This window comes from Aptenodytes patagonicus, chromosome 10, assembly GCF_965638725.1.
Source record: "Aptenodytes patagonicus chromosome 10, bAptPat1.pri.cur, whole genome shotgun sequence".
Taxonomy (NCBI): Eukaryota; Metazoa; Chordata; class Aves; order Sphenisciformes; family Spheniscidae; genus Aptenodytes; species Aptenodytes patagonicus.
The window spans coordinates 686,384-704,333 of NC_134958.1; the positions used below are offsets into that span (position 1 = coordinate 686,384).

Sequence of the window (17,950 nt, forward strand, 5' to 3'; positions counted from 1 at the left end):
TTAACCTCAATTAACTTTTATCTATTAAGAGCATTTAGAATGGCAGAAAGGGAATTTCAACAACACTTAATTGAAATTGTTTTTGTGGTCACTGTGGAATATTTTAGAAAAGTATCATTAATCACACTGTTACATACTCAGCTGATCTACAAATGCTACGGCTTCAGAGTCTAAGGCAACTGAAATAAAGGCGAGGCTCGGAAGCAGTTACAATGGATGGTGTGACTAGTATCACCGGCAATTTACAACCACACATGCAAACAAGAGTGCTTTTCAGAACAGAAATGAATATTGGAGCATTAACGTCACTCACAAGGGCTTTCCCTGGTGTACATTACACTTTTATTAAAAGACTTTGTTTCTATATCAAAGATATATTTCTAATATACCATTCTTTTTTCTCAGAAGCTAGTGCATGTTTAAGCCAAACCAACTGAAAGGCAGTTGTAGAAGACAAAGCCAGTTCACATTTAGTCCAGCATCTTATCCAAGAACTATATTTCACAGAAAAAACCTGCAATAGCATGTAGCTGAGACAGCTTTTCATGATTGTGAATGTGAATCACAGCATGTGAAGTTCTGTTCTTTCATATAGATAGCAAAAAGTAATTAATTTACAAAGTAATAATTGCACAAGGAGGTGCTTTCTACAAAAATTCACTGGCACAGAAATCTTTCAAAAATCAAGATGATCTTTTCAAAATCCCCAGAGAAGGTATTTTTAAAATAGTCTCACATTAACAGAGGTAGTTTTATGCTCTGAAATGAAAGTGCATACTCTGCCCATGCCCAGTTGTAATTACCATTCTTTATCCTAAAATCTCACTAATGGGTCAGAAATGCTCAGAATCATTCAAGTTGTTTTTACATTAATTGTTATTAGTGCTGGCATTATTGTTTTATGTGGTTTCTGGCAACAGATGCCTTCACAGAAGCATTATAATGGGGTAAAACAATGTTGGAATTTGATTACATTGATTAGACAAACTTGCAACAGTGACACAAGAAAGTTCCATCTCGGAATAAAAATTAACTTGAAACAGAGCTATTCTCATATAAAAAAAATTTCAGTGACACAAGTTGTTTGGCTTGAAAATGTTTCTATTAGCATAACTGAGAGGCATAGAAAACTGCGTAACAGTGTAGGAAAAGTGAGTGGGACGACAGCATCATACAACTATATCTTAACAGTTTCTTAATGAAATGAAACACCCTTTCAGAGGCACTGAAGTTTAATTTCTATACTGCTTTGCTGAAGTCTGCTTTGGTGACATGGGTTCACCATCAGACCGTTGTGAACAGTCAGTAAGAACGCCCTCTTATTAAATGAAAAAACAAGTTCAGTTTTTCTTTCTCTGTGGTCTCAGAAGAAATCTGAGAGTATCTGCTCTAATTTTTTAACTGTGATGATAATAGCTCATGCCTCGGTCTTGTGATTTGGTCCCACATCCAACCAGTTCTCAACAGTATGTGTCCTTTCACTTTAGGAAATAATACCATATGCACTTACATGGTACAGTGTACTTACAGTCTATGCAGAAGTTGTGGAAAGGCCTTTTAAAATACCAAGATTAGATTAGTTTGTACATAAGCAAAGTATATGCTTACAACAATTTACACACACAAAATTTCTAGAGTATAAAAATGGTTAACTATATGGTCTATTGGGCGGAAAAAGCTTATCTTGATAATAGTAACTTTCTTTTTTCACTCAAGTTATATCCATTAGAAAGAAACCGCCAGTATAAAAACATGAGCTAAATACCCGATATACCCAATTAGAGCCACGTTGGCACAAATACAGTGACAAGATATATGAGCCACTGAATACTGCTTATCATTATAGAGGATAATACCAATAATGAGATTTAAAAAAATACATCTGAAAAGGTCAAAAGGAACATAAATTCTCAATGTATCAGGACGACAAAATCACTAGTTAATCACATACTGTTCATGATTCATGACTTTTTAAAAGAATGATTTTTCTGAAGTTGCCTGTCTTTCATTTTTGGTGGATACAGAATTCACTGAAGAAGCTAAAAATCTCAGATTGCTCTTATAGTAACCAAGAGAGCTTTCAGGAAGTATGGATACGAATGAAAGTTTGCCAATTAGCAGAATCATTTTCTTTTTCACTAGCCTTTTCACTTCGGAAAGACTACTTAAAATATCTTCACCCCCTGTAATGTCACTTGGGATGGTAATACTGTCCACATGCACAGAACCATGAAATGCCGTAAGAAGATAGTAGATCCCATACTTAAAAGCTCAATAACTACCTAGCCAAAGGCAGAATAGTGATATTCCTAAAAGGCATCTGCTGGCAGATCAAACAAACAATAATACCAGATGATGTCTCACCATCAAGACATGACAATACAGGTTTTTATATGCTCATGTTAATTGACTTGGCTACTTCTTGTCTTCAGGATTACTCTAAAGTTGTAGCATACCATACATCCTTTACCATACAAAAATGTCAAGCAACAACATGGAAGTGGCAAACTTAAATAATGAAATATTTTAGAAAAATGGTCTACATGAAACAGGCATGAGGAGTAAATGTGATTGCTTGGGTTCTAATGAATATAGCTGTTTGCCTGATTCTGCTTTTAAAAATGATACGTTCTCACCACGTTCCTCCAAGATGACACAGCTCAGGACTGGCAGAGTGGGAAATTTTTGATCATTATACTGAAGTTCACTATTACTCGTTTCCTATCACTTAGAAAAGTTTACAAAGCAATCTGTTGCAATTATAGACATGTAATTAGATGTAGATTAGGACTGTATTGCCAAGGATCCTAGATTCTAGATGTTCCTTTAATTAAAATCTCTTTGGTTACATAAAATCTCTTTGGTTTTGATCTCAACCAACGCCCCTGGTTTACAGAGAAGCTATGCCCAGTGAATTTACTCAGTGGATCATAAATCGGATTGTCAGGCATTAGATTTTATGATGCATTCTTAAATTGTGTGTCTTTTTATTAATTCTTTGTCACAGGGAATGCTGTCTTTACTGCTAATAGACAGTTCTAAGTAAATTCCTACAACAGCGTATTAACTCTAGTTAAAGGCATGTGAAAACTTATTTGGAACACATGAAATAGGGTGAAATCCAAACAGCAGCCACCAATGCCAAGAATGGCACTGGCTTCAGCGGTGATCCCACATCTGTTGAGAAAGAAAATCCCAAAGAGCATCATAGGACTAATGTAAAATACAGTTAGTTCCTCACTTTGTATCAAGTGTACTAAGCTGTTTTGGATAAAATTTCAGTCAGTTTCAGAGAAAAGAAGTTCAAATTATTTTGTAGAGCTACAGTAAGTTAGATGTGCTTGCCTGGGCAAAGCTGTCTTAATTCAGTTTTGCTATAGTAGGAATCCAACTGAGAGATAACCTAATGGATGTTTCTTCATGTATTTTGTAATATATTTTGTTACAGGATATTTCATTTTATTGAGAGCATCATAATTCATTTGGAAAACTAGATAACTGCAAATACCTCATAAGTATCTTTAAAAAGAAGTCATATTATTCACTTAAGATTTACAAACACAGGAAATACTGTGGATTCTATGGCTTTTTTTTATGCAAGATCCAAAATAGGTGATTTATAACTGCTTGTCTTTTGCCATAGAATACATCAAAATCAGAAAGAGGAGGTAAGAGGAATTTTTCACATTATATGTATCAAAATAAATTCTTTACTTGCACTAAATCATGTTTTTCTCAATTTCCTTTTACTATCAATTTCCTAGTCACCTGAGTTCATATGCAAACAATGGATCATGTGGCACAGAGGCACCAAAACCAGTTGCTGGAATTTTGATATTCTCTTAAAGAAAAAGATAAAATGTAGAGGGATTTTTCCGAGTTTAAGAAAAAAAAGGCTAAACTGTTGACAAGCAAACATATTTTGCACTCTGGAAAACTGGCTGAGGGTGAAGAAAGCAATCTCAGGCACAGTGTGAAGCAGGATTAAAATCTACATCTGTATAACCCTGAGACAAATCTGTAAAGGCTGGTCTGAGGAACACAGGGCTTTCAACTTCTCTCATCATTGATTTTACCAGTTTGTAGGACAAACGTCTGGTTTTATTTTGCTTTGTTTTTATTTTGTTATGTTCTGTGCAATCAATATACAACATCTCTATGGGTGCGACTTTGATAAATCCAATCCTACGATTTCAGAAACTAATCTGCATGAAGACTGTCTGATGCAAACCCCAAGCTAAGTTTCATAATATCATATTTTCTATATAAATAATGGTAGAACGGAAGCTGAATGGAAACCAAGGCAGTACCCTGATTAGTGTGAGGCTACAGAGTGCAATTTTATAGACCGGTCTTCGATGATAAAGTATTACTTTTAACAGTACTTCTGTATTTTTAAACTGCTCAGTTAATATTATTTAATTTAGAAGAGGTTAAGAATCATCAGGGAATACACAATATACGCTATATATATATAACATACACACATATAAACATTTATATGTATGACATCTATTTTTATAATTTTACATATTTTTTTATACTTTTTTTTTTATTTTTATGTATGTAAAGAATGAAAATTTGGCTTTACAGCATTTACTTGGAGAGGCTAAAGCCAGAAACTGTTTGCAGACACTCAAAATGCATTCAAAACATGTGAACACTCAAAACCGAACCAGTATCCCCTGAGCAGTGCTATTGCATAGTAACTCCTAAGCTGTTTTCATATTTGAAACAGAAACCATATTCCATGTATCCTTCTCCAGTACCAACTGAAATAGAACGGAATCCTTTTGGATAAATTCTAATTAAGATTATTCACTGTTTTTCTTTGAGGACTGGCACATGAAAGGAGCCGATTTAATTGTTCTACCCATTCAGGGCAACGTAACATGCATAGCTCCTCCGGAGTGGCAAGCCAAGTGCTACTGTGGTTTTATTTGCCCCACCTTCCCAAAAGCACTATGCTTATGCAGGGAATAGGTAGAAAAAGACCCAGGTGAGCCCCTCATTTATTGAAAGCTCTTTGCAGCAGTCAGCGTAACCTTCATACTGTCCTGAAATATCTACACTGCAGTATTTTTAAGAATGTGGAAGTCTAATTGTAATAATACCCTGCTCTCTGCAACATATCTACATTAAAGGACAAATGTGGTAAAGAAAGAAGGAGTCACAATAACATCATGCATCTTTTAAAAATTATCTATTATATATTATATACTATATATCATATATTTTATTATATTACAAATGGAAAGGATAGAAATGTTGCTGTTACTTTGGAAAACTGTAAAACACAGCATTTCAAGTTTTAAGAAAATCTATCAACCACTGTAGGCCCCTTGCTTTTTAACTGTGTAACGTGCATACTTAAAACTCTGAAGGTTATAACATACAGAACCATCTACAAAGGACTACTGCTCAAATGCTATTGCTTACAAGGTTTTAAATTCAAATCTACTTGCTAAAGAAGGAAGAAACAATGATGTTTTAGGCCAGTCATGTACAGCTCCAGCAAGGTAAATCAGAAGTTTTCTGACCCAATGGGCAGAAGGGTAGTTCTCTCTAACACTGTCTCATAAACTGTTTCCTAATCTAAGGACACAGCAGTCAAGACCACTGTATGTCCCACACACTTTGTCTCCTGCATATTACATTGGGACTCTGAGCTCACCGTTGCCACAGGAGAGACATCTTAAGGTGACAATAGATATTTCCATGAAAACATCAGTGCAGTGATAAAGCAGCAAAGAGAGCAAATCAACTGTGAATAATTATCAGAACAGAGCACACAACAGAGAACATCCTTATTCTACTTCCAGTCTCCATGGGATGAGCATATTTTGAATGTTGTGTACAAATCTGGCCTCTCCCCTTCTCCGCATCCTGACAATAATATAGCACAACTGGAAAATGCTCAGAAAAGGACAGCAAGGTTTATGAAAGATACAGAATGAGTTCCCTTAAAGGAATGAATATATGAGCTAAAGTTTATATAGTTTATAAAGCTTTTCCTTAGCTGGAAGTTTCTCAAGACATCTGCTTTGCTCTCAGTCAGAGACAGGATGCTGAGCCAGATGAATCTTTTGTGTGATGTGGCACGGCCAGTCTCACGCTTTTAATCTTTTGGCCACAATGTGATCAGAAACATGAGGTGAAACAGGGAGAGGACAGAACTGAAATGCAGTGTGAGGATATTTGCTATTAGCATATTTTATTTGGAAATAGAAGTCTGTTTACAGCATGGATAAAAACATGCATGGTCATGTTAATCTAGATAGAAAGGAGGCTGAAGTGCTTTGGCCTCAGCTCAAGTATGTAATCAGGATGCCAGATGGTTTTGCATACCTGAATTGATGCCTGTCCTGTGATTGCTGTACTACTAATTACACTGTGATCATCAACCTACAGGAAGTACGTCACAAACAGATGTAGAAATCTGTGTGTGCATGTTTCTCAGAATTGTCAGTGTTTCACTCAATTCCAAGTCGATGTTTACTGATAATCAGTTTGGAGCTGTATTACAGAAGGTCAGATTTCAATGTGCAATTGCTTTTGCCAGTATTCAGACACAAATTGGACTTGAAGCAACTGCATACAAACGTTCAAGTTTTCATACCCTCATAGCTACAGGACTCAGTAACACAGGAATCTGAATACTGGGCATTCCACTCAAGCTTGTATTGTTCTCTGGGAATATTAGGATAGCCCAATCACATAGTATAAGTAATTAAATAATAATGATCAATAAATAATCAAAGCAAACTGTTTGCAAAGAGCTACCATCTGAACTACCTTTAAAAACACTATGTTCACAACTAAAGGGGCTAGATTGTGAATTAACTGCAGTCTCACATAAATCAATATTCATTAGACTTTTGTTGTTTATGAGATAATCTGTATTTAAGGCCTGGGTAAAGTTCACGTTTACTTTGCTCATTGTTCTTAATTAATAACCAACCTTTACCAGCATTCAGATTTCAGCACTGAAAAATATTTGGATTTTTGGAGATCTAACATTAACTGACAACAGTTTACTGCTATGCACCTAGAGTTAACATAAACAGTTGAAGAGTATAAGGCTTTGGATAACAAAGCAGTTTGTTTGTTCATCTCTTCTGATGACAATACTACTACCCTTCCTTACTTCAAGGTTGAAGGTCTATGGCTTTTCCTACTTTCTCTTTTACCAGATCTCTGCTGCCACTGGATGATGAGCTGTTCTCTTGATGTTCTAACCAGTGTTCTCAGACAAGCTTCTGACAAGCAATTTTATCTGTAAGAATTGGTCTTTCTCTGATAGAGAAGTCTCAGAATGAGGTTTGAAATGTCACAGCAAAAATGTATCCTTCTGCTGTTCTAAAGTGCTTTATCAAAGGTTTTTCTGTTACTGTGGCTAACATGCTGCCCATCAAACACAATGCTACAACATAAGAAGAGGTCTCTAAGTACCCTCTGCATGCCAAATTTGAAGAAGTTAGAACCTTTTCAGTGCATCTAAAGCAGTATGTAAATATAACAAAGTGCCTCACAAGTATTACTTGGCACTGAAATTCGCATGCCTGAAAAACAGAACTCCCCTGGGGAGTTCTAGCTTTCACTACTGCACAACTTCATTTCCCGCTTCATACTTTTGAATGTGTTTGGAGATCACAGATCACATGCTTTGTGATTCAATTCTTGTAGTATTTCTATAAGAAATTAATAACCTACCAATTTTTTGTCATTTCTACTAAAGAAAAAGAGGTACACCTTCAAAAGCAACTAAGTGGCGTGGGTTCCCAAATCCCAACTGGAAAAGCGACCACAGGGATTCACAGATGAGTACAGCAAAACCGAGCCAGCTCTCAAAGCATAGGTCCATCCATGTGCTAGTCCGCAGCATCTTGTTAACACAGACACTCTGTTTCCTAAAACCTAGAGTATTGTTAGTACATTATTGACCTGACCTAAAGTGCTATACCTCTTAAGTAGAGATAAATTGCAAGGGAAGAGCACTCTGCTGCTACAGCTGTGTAACACCTGGCTCCAGAACTAGTTAATTCATCGCTAGCTCCCAGTATTCTGCACCATGCTTCACTGTGACAACACACAGAGCTGAGTAACAGACAAAGAAAAGGTCTCCAAAATCAGGTAGAATTTCAATACTATTCTGCTGAGCAGGTGTCAAATATAGAGTATCCCAGTGTTTTTTTCCAGTATACTGGTGCTATCAGTCACGAAATGATTTGTACTGATCAAGAACTCTTCAGAGAACAGGAAGAGTTTGATTTGCATTTTATTGGTTTCACTCAGTGGAGAAGACTGCAAAAAGAATTAATGAAGGGACTTCAGTCATTGTGAGCATCAGCAAAGATTTCAAAATTTTTTTCTTTTCTTAAGAAAATGGAAACAGTGACATATTTGTAAATTGAGTCAGAAAGTTATCAAAGTGCTTCCTAAACTACTTTTTCAAGGCATTATTTTTTCAACATAAGGCAGCTAGCTCTTCATTCAGATCAGCGTTAATTAAAAAGAGAAAATACTACATCTGCTGCATAGTAGTTCCTCATCAGAGTGCTTTGTTTCAAATAACGAGGACAATAATATACGTGTCAGTAAGACTGTCAAGACATCATTTTTACTATCTGTAATACTCATTTGCTTTTTGTCATCAGCTGTTCTTTGTATTCTGGTATGAACCTGTAGCATGACATTTTTGCATACTGTTAGCATTTACCAGGCTTCACCCCAGGAAATATTGCTGTTCTCCAGGAGTGATATTTTTGCTGCAAGACATTTGCTTTATAACAGTGATTGTCTCTCTGACACAAAGGTAGAGATTAATAAAAAGAGGAAGCGGGGATTGCTGAGCATATTTTGTGATTTACTTGTTACTCTTCTTACAGTGATAAATTTCCTCAAACTCCAGCTTGAGCACCCTCAATTTCATCATTCATTGTTCTATTTTCACCCCAAAATCAATTACACACATCCAGACATTAAACATATATTCTAGAAATACTGTGGCAGGCATCTTTGAGAATTTTAGGATGTAGACAAAAGCAAATGGAGGAGGTGGTTAACATGAGTTACACACAGAGACAGTATATATAACATGCAGGAACCTACCACTTCCGACCAGATGGAAATACTACTGTTTAAGTAGGCTGTCTAGGTTCCACGTTTTCATAACATCATCCACAACATGATTCAGGCAAGAAATGAACCCTGGTAAACCCCTGAGCCTGCAGTGGGTCTCGGCAGGACAACAGCTGCCGGTCTTTCCCCCTGAGTGAGAGCAGGTGGTGACCTACATATGAACCATTTCTTGCTGCTTTGGGGTTCATTGATTTCAGTTCTCACTACTCACAGCTCAAATCTCAGCTGTGCAGCTAAAACATGAACCTCCTGTGCTGCACTACCATGCTAGGGTGAACTCCTTTCCTCCCTCTGAGGGTAGGCGGCCTCATCTGATGGGGAGGCAAGCAGAGATAAGAGAATGGTTAACGAAGAAGGCCTAAGGGTGGAATCTGGTTAATCGGACTAAGGGGTTTGGACACAAAGCTAATGAAATGTTAATTACAGTATTGGTTACTGCTTCATTATTATAACAGTGATACCACAAGCCAGTCTGCAGTGCACCTGGATTCACTGGAAAACCTCCAGAGCTATAGGTTCCAACAAGCTGTATACTTAGCTCTTCCTAAAATTAAATGCACGTGCAGATATATTGGTAGCGAACTGTAAGTGGATAATGCAGAAGGCAGTCTCCTTGTACAACTCTAGAGTTGATACAAAATTCAGGTAGTAATTTGAATTATTTTACTCATCTCTCTATTAAAGGAAGAACAGTTAGATTATATTTCTCAGAATCGCCTCCCACCTGCTGTGAAACAAAGTTTTACTCTCTGTTATTAAGATTATATGTGATTGTTGTTTGATTACTGTTAGCGAAGAGTTATTTTGAATGTAGTCTATTTATCTTAATTTTAAATTTTGCTTTTTGCACATTTTCACTAAAATTTCTTGTACTTGCTAGTGACCGTAACTCTGTAGACACTTGTCTGCTTAAAGTTTCTATGTACAAAATCACTTGCTGAAAGAGAATAGAAGAGGCATATAAATACAGTGAAACACAGTTAATTCAGTTTTTCAGCTGAGTGAATATTTCTGGATTATTTATTTATTTATTTCAGGACTTCATATTGCTCTAACATTAAGTAGAGTTGTATAAGAGAAAAATAAAATATTAACATTGTCCATCCTTCTGCTCAAAAAAAAAAAAAATTTGGAGAGGCGTCACTGTAAACTTGTTTTACATTCTATACCAAACAGAAAGGCTATAATACCCCATCATTTTTAAACCATCTACTAAAATAGAAAGGCTAAACTATTTATTTTATGAATTCACAGAAAAAAGTAGTGATAATTTTTAAATAGAGATAAGCTTTTGCAGGTATCACAATGCTTTGCAGAATTAAGATTACTTCACTTTTAACTGTTTACTAAAATGGCTAGCATCTGCTGATAAACTCTGCAGACTTATGCGATACCCTGTCCAGCAACAGCTGAATTATATTTAACAGACAAGATCAAGTTGCTGCAGAGTAAATGTTAGCAAGAAAACAGAACAGTTTATGAGGCAAATAGATGTGACGTCTGAAGCTGCTCCTTCTACTAATTTATACTGCTACTCAGCTTGCAATATAATCTGTTGGAGAATAAACACATACACGAGCACCCAGAGTGTGGGGTGCCTATGGGTGCTGGTGAGAAATTCTTATGTGCAAAGCTTGGGAGCTAGAAATAAGTTTTCTCACGTAACAGGAATCCAACATTAGAAAATAAATTCTCATTTCAGAAAAGTTGAACATATAGCATGTACTGCCTCTCCTGAAATACAGGAATTCATGTTCTGGATTCAAGTGAAATGTGCTTTCAGATAAAATTTGATGTCTTATATCACGTAGCATGACTGTTCTTATCTATTACATACTACACAGCAAATATGCATTTGCCGAATAATTTAATTCATCCTTTTCAAGGCAGGAATAGTTACTGAAATACCATTTTTCCAGTGAACCACCCAGAAGGCAAAAGTAAGGAACAAGAGGTAATGTGATAAAGCAGCGATGCTCCTTTTAGACAGTTGTATAATTTTGCAGATAGAAATTTCTTAATTTTAACATTACTTATAGAATAAACTCTGGCCATATTATAGAAAAAAGGCATTCTCAAGGCTTTTGCATGGCATTTGGAATACGACAAACGCTATAATTATTTTGCATTGACAGTTCAGCCTGACGGACTAATATTAAGAAATGTTACAGAATTATCCCCTGCTTTCTTGAAGCAGTTACTAAAGCTTCGATCCAAGTATGTATCACAGGTGTTAAAATAGGAAAGACAGTATATCATTTTCAGCAAATTATAATGCTTCTTTTCTAAAGCTACTGAAGTGAAATATTAGATTTTTAAAAATTATTTTCCAATTACAGATCTTAATGAACAGTAATCAATCTAATGTCATCTTCCCTAAAGCCACTGGACAATTTTACAGTCATGTCCAATGTGATGACTAAGTTATGAGTTAACATGTTCATTTTGAAACTCATCTTGTTAAACATTTTAGAATTCATAGCCACCTGCGGGTTTATTTATAATATATTGCTCATTCCCACATAAATAAAATGAAAATAACCTGAGTGCTTTGATATGAAGGAACACTGGAATGCTTTGTATTTACTTATGGTAAACTAACAATAACGAATGAGCAACAGCATGAAAAAAGCTCATATTGGCCTTACCTGATCCACTAGCTGGGAGTAGAGATCATAGCAATTGTCAAAAATGTATTTATAAGTTGAGTCCAGGCAGGCTCTTACACAGTCTTTCACCACAGTACTGGCTCGAGGTGGGCTCTGCAATTCAAGGACCTAATAAAATATTTCATAAATGGTGGAATGTCAGAATTAAATTGAACACAAAAAAATCCAAGTGCTGCAATGAATGTAGTTCCCTAATACAGGATGAAAAGTGTTGACATATAACAATGATAAAATTATTTAAAATTGTGTTGACTTAAGGTGATCTTAGTTTAAAGATGCATTAAAACACATACTTAAGTTAAGCAAGTAGATTGTATAACTAAGTGTTATTTGAATGAAATTATTCATATGATGAAAGAGGCATACGTGCCCAAGGGTTTACGTCTTTAGTGGATCTTTTCCACTTCTAGTGGAAAACCTAAAGGTTTTTCCATTATTTCGGAAATAATTAAACCATATAATTATGTGCTTTCCTCTGAATATCAGCCAAATAGCTCTTCATTTTTTGAAGCAAAGCTTTTTACTCCACTTTAGGATATTTTAGGATACATTAATTTGAACTTCAATTTAATGGATTATTTTAATTATCTTTATGTAGTGCCTAACAAAGTGAAATCACATGCTATTGCGACAAATGTTTTGTGTTTCTGTATTTTCATCCCATAATACCCATGTGTACCATTCCATTCTAAAAATATTTCAGAACTTGACCACCTAGATATCAACATCGGGAGAGACTAAAGCAAGTAGAGTTATCAGACCTATTTTGCTGTTTGACATGTGATATTATGATAGTAGTAGGAAAACATTATTCTGTATGACACGTTCCTAAGGAGTTCATCTGAGTTTGCTTTACGTGACTTGACTTTAAACTAATTCAAAAGGTATTTTTTTTGTTTCCTTCAGGAGATGTAAAAATAATTGTTAAAAAAGGAAAAGACAGTAGTTTATTTTGCAAAGATAATGGCTTTTACCACATTGTTAATGCAAAGTATGAATAAGATGACTTTACTTCAATGATCTCCAGTAAGTTGAGAGATTTAATTTAAAACTGAAGGAGATGAATTGATTCAGAGTATTAAATAGAGTATGATTTTCCTGGAAAATAAAAGGCAACAGCATTTTTTTTTTAGAGTCATTGCGCAAATAAAGGACAATACCTTCATTCGAAAAAAAGTAATGCTGGTAAGCAGGTCGACAGTCGATTTCAGATCTTGGAGTCTTTCAGAATTGCTGGCAGGAAAATTATCCTGGTGAATCAGGAAGAGAGGAATCATGCAAAATTGGAGTTACAGGTAGGATCCTTGAACCGCTGGGAAAAAACCCTCTAGGAAAACAAAGATTCTTCTTGGAAGGGTTAGAAATGTTCACGTGTTACCTGAATTCTGCCTGTGAGGAAGTCAGTGATGAGTATCCCTTTGACATGAATGGGAACACTTCTGATAATGCTCCTGTATTTGTAATATGAATGATTTACGATATTGTGATATTTTCAAAACATTAATGGAGTAAAAAATATTACAAAAAGACTGGAAAATGCTGATGAAAATCATTTATGCGTTCTCCATGGTACATAAATCACTTGTAGGCGTAAATGCAGTAGTAAGCTTAATGAAGAAATCATATATGAAATTTTTGCTATGATCTCTAGGTTAACGGGAAGACTGATGGGAAGTAGTGTTATTTAAATGGCTTCATACTAATGAAACATCAGCCAAATATTCTCATGCTCCAATATTATCTGGATAACATTCTTCAAAATTAAAAGATCCTAGGATGAACATATCTGCTGCATGAAGGATATGGTCTTAAAAGCTGAGTATGTGCAACTTCTACCACCTCTAATGCCTTGGGGTTCTTTTCAATATTCACTTTCTCCTTCAGTTTTAGAAAGCAGGCCAGATGAACAGCAAAATCCCTGAGTTGGAGGCTGCCATTCCCAGAAGCTGAAAGGAGAGCCATAGCTGATGGAGCCCTAATAGCTATGTATCATCCAAAAGTTTCATGATCCAGTGGAATGGAAAAGCAGAGGGAGTTCAGAACGGTGTGATAACTGGCAGGTATTCAGTGCATGCTTCTTTCCTGAAAGGCTGGGTTTGGAGCACACCTCAGTGGAAAGAGCTTCCATGAGGCAGAAATGAAACTGGAATTCCTATCACGTAGGAAAATGAGTCAAGTCTCTTTCAACATTCCTATGATCTTAGCATGGAAGCTGTAGCAAAAATGTCAGCCTCTCAGAATAAATACAGCAGTAGCTGCAATTTGCATTACCTGAGTCAGTGAAGGTAATTCCTAGATGAATTAACTTAAGTTATGGATTAATTTAACCAAAGTTGTTGAATCCTACTCTTTCTTGAATGTCTGCTCATCCCTTGACCCATTCTCAGCCTTTGGAAAGAAAAGAATAACTTTTTTCAAATTGGAAAAATATTGTTGTTAAACTGCTTAAATTCTGTAAGTTTTTGTTCCAAAGGATTTGGGGTCTTGTGTCAGCACCCAATATTTTCAGCTTCTATGCCACAAGAGGGATTAATCTCTAAAACTTCTCTAAGAAGATAAAGCGCACAGGGATATTTACACAAAAAAACATTTGAGTTTTCCTCTAGATAGAATACATTGCACATACCCTGTATTTAGATAAATCAATCCTCAGAGAATTGTGCAATTGATCCAGCAGTTTTATGAACTTTTCCCTCTGTAAAAAGAAAACAAGAATATGTTGCATAAGAATTTGCAGGTTCCTGTATTGGTGGGTTTTTAGAAAGCTGCTTTCAATGCTTAACTTATTTGAAAAATAGATTGTTTTCCATTGTTTCATATAAAAGTGCTGGTCCGAGATATCTGTGTTTCAAGGTCAGGCAATGTATCTTTTATCACTTTATTTTCCCTCTCTATTCTATATTGTGATTTACCTGGTACGCATCCAATACTGTGCAGCTGTGCAATACATTAGTGAGGTGACATACTTTCCTATGCAGCGTTTTCCTTTCTTAATGACTGATGCATTGTTAAATAACTCAAAATATTTAAAAATTGGAAAGCATTGCCTGATGTCGCTGACCAAAAATACAATAACAGCATCAACTCAGTATAAAGTCCAAAGTTTTAAGTTATGTTAGCAAGGTTTATTAAAACAGATAAGTTTGTTAAATTTTTATATTTGCCTTGTAATTGCTTACACTCGAAGAAAGCACTTCCCCCCTCCCTTTAATGTGTAAGAAATAATGCTCATTTACAGCAGAATTTGGTGTAAAAGTATGATTGAAAATTATACTTCAGAAACAGTGGCTTTTGTAAGAATAAGCTAAGTAATACTATGCAGTTATAGTTTTCCCTTTCAAATGTGGAGATTAACTTGTTATCTTATAGTTGAAGGTGCAGTGAAAACATTTTGCTGTGAGACACCCAGCTGAGTTGTGCCGTTCTCAAGTAACACTAATGAGAGCTTCGAATTACCAGTCTTCATGTCAGAACGTGTTCCATAGTCCACTGCACAAAATTGTGCAGAAATCCTTGCCAGCCTATGTGAAAGCAGCAGGCTTGTGGAAGTAGCAAGATCTGATAGCTCTCAGAATGCATGACTGTATCCACACCGTCCCTGAAATATGATCGACACTAATATGAAAATAGAGTTCTTTGTGCACCGTCTCTCATCAGTGGAGCACTAACCTACGCCACCAGACACTAATTTGGCACAGTTCCCTTAAGGGATCAATCAAAAGGCAACTTTTTTGTCACGTTATAAATCTGTACTGAAATATTCAGTCAGCCAAATCCTTCCCAGCTGTAGCCTGAGGACTTGAATTTGAGATGTTCTTTTTGATGAATGATGTGCAGCTATCCACTAACAAATGCCTTTTAACCCAAGAGAAAAATAATCTAATATTTTGCCTATAAGTCAATTGTTTGAAAAAACAGCTCCAAATCTCTGTTAGTGATGCTTGCTATTGTCTTTCCATCCATCTGTTGAACTATGAATTGGATTGGAATTTGCGTCAAAGGAAAACTGGCATTAATATCAGAGAGAGGACTTAATTTCCGTCCAATCCGAGGATGAAAGTAGTTCTGATGGTTAGAAAAATGGGAAAAAAAAAAAAAAGAAAATCCAGCAAAAACGTTCTAAATTTCAACAGCTGGATCAAACTCAGAAGTCTAATAGAGCTTGAACATTGAAAGAGTAGCCTTGTTTCAACAAAGATGTAGAGTCATTCCATAATAAACCATTGATTAGCTTATAAAAGAAAACCTGAATAAGAACAGAGCAATATTGTGCTATCATGGTAATACAATAATTAAATCAAATATTCTGATAGTGCTTTTCATCTATAAAACTTTTTTACTTCATAGTAATGGAGCAATGTTAATATTCCTCTTTCAAAGCAAACCTCTAGCAGCATGAGATAAAGTTCCAGTTCAAGAACATGCTGTCTCCAAACTAAAGACCCAGCCTTGGGTACATTTATATGTGAGTACTTCCACCAGACTTAACATTTAAAAGAAAAATAAATTGATATTTAGAGTAAATATTTCTCTAAAAAAAATTACTGAATGGACCTGAAAATAATGACAATGGATTTTTAATTTTATTTTTTTTTAAACAGCCTTATGACATCCCTTAAATTTGAAAATATATTAATGTTAGTACTACTTCAGGAGTATTTAGAACTGTTGACTATTTACAGCTGTGAGCAGTAGCATCAGATCCTAAGAACATTCAGGATTCAGCAATAATAAGAAAAATCAATCTTTGGTATTATTGCTACACAAAGTGAGTTTTATAGATGTAAGTTCTATCTCAAAGGTACTTGTGCATGATACCAGGACAAATACAAACTAATATTTAGTTTCAACTATTTGAGGCCCTGTGTGAAAAAAATATGCAGGAATGCTGTACTTAATACACTAGTTGCTACAAATCAAAATTTGTTTTAGCATCCAGAGCAAATTTTCTTTACATAACTAAACATTTACACTTTTTTCCAGGCATGGATTGAATTACTTTACTGGGCATAGTCTGGTAATTGTGTTTCTGATGTCTGATGAGAAGACAAAAGCAAAACCAGAATTAAGTCTTTCTTGGTTCACTAGTCCAAATACATAATTTCATAATGTTGTCTTGAAAATCCTGAAATTCATAATATTTCTATTATTCTTAACACTGGAGAAGAGCATTAGTACCTCTAATGCCACTTCAAACAACTATAATTTGTATTTTACAGATTTTAATTATGTTTAATATTTTATTTCATGTCAATAAACGGTATTTTAGAAAACATTATGTTTTCATAGCTACCGTTAAATGAAAAATAGCTTTGATATCAGCCATACAAATAACAGCCATACAAAAAAAAGAGGAAGGAATGAATGCATTTTTCAGCATCAAATTGTGTTTATATTCTATCTCTGACTAAATCATGAGTAATAGTAGAGATATGAAAGCAACCTCTTTGAATTATTGCTCTCCCTTCCTGCTCTCATCTCCCCAGTGATGAGAGTTCACCAGAGTAGGTGAACAAATTAGAATACAAAGTGAACGTACCTTTATTTTTTTATCATGTTCAAAGACTAGAAAGTCCACACTATGAGATATTTATCTACAGAAGGAAAGTTAGCAACAACAAAAAAAAGTACTACCACATCCTGAGATGCTGGTATTCCTCCTAAAATTTCTGATGCCTGAAATCCAGGACTTGGACAATGCACCATTATTTCAGCAAAAATAAGAGTCCATCATTATAGGCTCTTGTGAGAAGAAGAATAGTATTTATGGCTAGATCCGTTAGGTTAATGAGTTCACCGATGACACATAGCCCAAGAAAGCAATTGCAACCGATACTTAGTCTAGTGCAGTTAGTTTGTTGCAATCCCCACTGCAATAAAATCAAAACCTGATTGTTGAAGATTTTAGTACTATGCATGTGTGCCAGTGCTTTCTACCCTATATGCCTTACACATCACTATATAAGGAACTGAATAGTATCTTCTCTAGCTTTTATAGTGGTTGATTGTGAAGACTCGGGGTAAAATTTTCAAAAGCTAATAGCAACTCTTATTCTTTAAAATTACCAACTTTTTAAAAATGTTTGAATTTAGAAGTTAATATGGTATCCTATGTTAGAAAAAAAAAATTAGAACTAGTA

General features: G+C 35.3%; 1 protein-coding gene across 6 annotated transcripts in view; it reads right to left on the reverse strand.

The window, feature by feature from the left end:
• The window catches only part of UNC13C (unc-13 homolog C), a 238,892-nt gene that overhangs the window by 70,778 nt on the left and 150,164 nt on the right, over window positions 1-17,950 (reverse strand). For all 6 annotated transcript variants that reach the window (XM_076347732.1, XM_076347731.1, XM_076347734.1 and 3 more), the window contains 3 exons: window positions 14,437-14,505; window positions 12,971-13,060; window positions 11,790-11,918 (listed from right to left, as the gene is read on the reverse strand). In XM_076347732.1, the coding sequence (XP_076203847.1) occupies window positions 11,790-11,918; window positions 12,971-13,060; window positions 14,437-14,505 (288 nt within the window). The remainder of the gene's footprint in view (window positions 1-11,789; window positions 11,919-12,970; window positions 13,061-14,436; window positions 14,506-17,950) is intronic.